General features: G+C 41.8%; 1 protein-coding gene across 1 annotated transcript; it reads right to left on the bottom strand.

The window, feature by feature from the left end:
* Positions 1–575: 575 nt before the first annotated feature.
* Positions 576–1,565, bottom strand: LOC113893665 (olfactory receptor 9K2). The gene has a single exon (XM_027543551.1). It carries the CDS (start codon positions 1,515–1,517, stop codon positions 576–578), a length of 942 nt encoding a protein of 313 aa, XP_027399352.1. The 5' UTR covers positions 1,518–1,565.
* Between the last annotated feature and the right edge of the window lie 237 nt (positions 1,566–1,802).

Genomic DNA, 1,802 nt, shown 5'->3' with positions numbered 1-1,802 from the left:
TTTTTGAAATAAAATGTTATTTGAGATTAGTATGAAGATTCATCTTGAAAAATGTATCTGCAATGTCCAGAGCATCTCCAAAATCCAAGATATTTATGTTTGACAATGCTACTGCTGCTCCATTGAAGACTTCAGTAAGTGACTAAGTCACTAAGTCACTTCAGTCGTGTCTGACTCTGTGCGACCCCATAGACGGCAGCCCACCAGGCTCACCCATCCCTGGGATTCTCCAAGCAAGAACACTGGAGTGGGTTGCCATTTCCTTCTCCAGTGCATGAAAGTGAAAAGTGAAAGTGAAGTCACTCAGTCATGTCTCATCTTCAGGGACCCCATGGACTGCAGTCTTCCAGGCTCCTCTGCCCATGGGATTTTCCAGGCAAGAGTACTGGAATGGGGTGCTATTGCATTCTCCAATGACAATGCTAAGATGGGGAAAAAGTAGCATATGGAAATAATACACTACCTTTAAAAAGCTTTTGATAATATTTCTATGATACTGAGGAGAATACTTTCATTGATGACCAGAGGAGTACAAAATAAACAGACACCACTCATTAGTGGAAGAGAAATAATAATCACAGAATAGTACTTTTCTTCTCCAAAAGTTTGTTTAGAGCTTCTTTGACATCTTTGTTTCTCAGAGAGTAAATCAGAGGATTCAACATGGGAGTGAGTAGGGTGTAACACAAGGAGGCCACTTTACTGAGCTCAGGAAATGTGTCAGGAGTGAGATACATAAAAAAGACAGCACCATACAGTACACTCACGACTCCCAGGTGGGAGCTGCAAGTGGAGAAGGCTTTCTTACGCCCTTCGGTGGAGGGTATCTTTAGAACTGTGGACACAATGTACAAATATGAAATAACAATAACTATGATGGTAGGCAAGGTAATGAGGCCAGATAAGGTGAAAGAAACCATTCTCAGGATGAAGAGGTCAGAACAAGATAGTCTTTGAAGTGGGCGAGTGTCACAGTAAAAATGGTCAATGGCCCGAGAAGCACAAAAGGATAAAGTAAATGTCATGCTGGTCTGAAGAATTGAACTGATACAGCCAAAAAAATAGGAACCAGCCACCAACTGAGCACAGAGACGTGTTGACATCTGGACAGTGTAGAGGAGAGGATTGCAGATGGCAATGAAGCGGTCATAAGCCATGACTGCCAGGAGAAACCCCTCGGTCACAATGAAGAGGGCGAAGAGAAAGAGCTGGGTCACACAGCCTTCATAGGAGATGGACTTTCTCTCAGACCAGAAGTTGCTCATAGCCTTGGGTGCAATAACAGATGAATAGACGAGATCGATGAAGGAGAGGTTGCCTAGGAAGAAATACATTGGTGTGTTCAGCTGGGGATCAGTTATAATAATGACCATCATGCCAACATTCCCTAGAAGGATCATGGCATAGACAAGCAGAAAAAGCAGGAAGAGGAGAATGTGGAGCTCTGGGCGGACCCTGAAGCCTACAAGAATGAAGTCAGTCATGTCTGAGTAGTTGCTTGTTCCCCTGTCACCCATGGCAGAAACCTGCAGAGAGGTACAAAGCAAAATAAGCAAACGAACTCTTGGTTGTCATCCTCTTTACCAATCATCTTACTGTATTAGAAGTCATGAAACTGTTCTAAAATCATTATTTATTTTTACCTTAAAAGTTACTAATTTATACAAGTGGTGAAATTAGATCTTTTCCTTCTGAATCTAATACAGTGTCTTCCCACCAAATACCCTTCACAGTGCATGAAGCACTTTTGTATATATTTCCAACTCATGATTTATGTAATAAATGTAATGTCAGGAAATAGT

The sequence above is a fragment of the Bos indicus x Bos taurus genome, chromosome 5 (assembly GCF_003369695.1).
Source record: "Bos indicus x Bos taurus breed Angus x Brahman F1 hybrid chromosome 5, Bos_hybrid_MaternalHap_v2.0, whole genome shotgun sequence".
Taxonomy (NCBI): domain Eukaryota; kingdom Metazoa; phylum Chordata; class Mammalia; order Artiodactyla; family Bovidae; genus Bos; species Bos indicus x Bos taurus.
The sequence above is the reverse complement of the archived record's forward strand: the minus strand, read 5'-3'. Positions and strand labels throughout refer to the sequence as shown.

Bases quoted from the DNA above. Each gene is read 5' to 3' on its own strand.
- LOC113893665 (XM_027543551.1), bottom strand. From the start codon at position 1,517: ATGGGTGACAGGGGAACAAGCAACTACTCAGACATGACTGACTTCATT.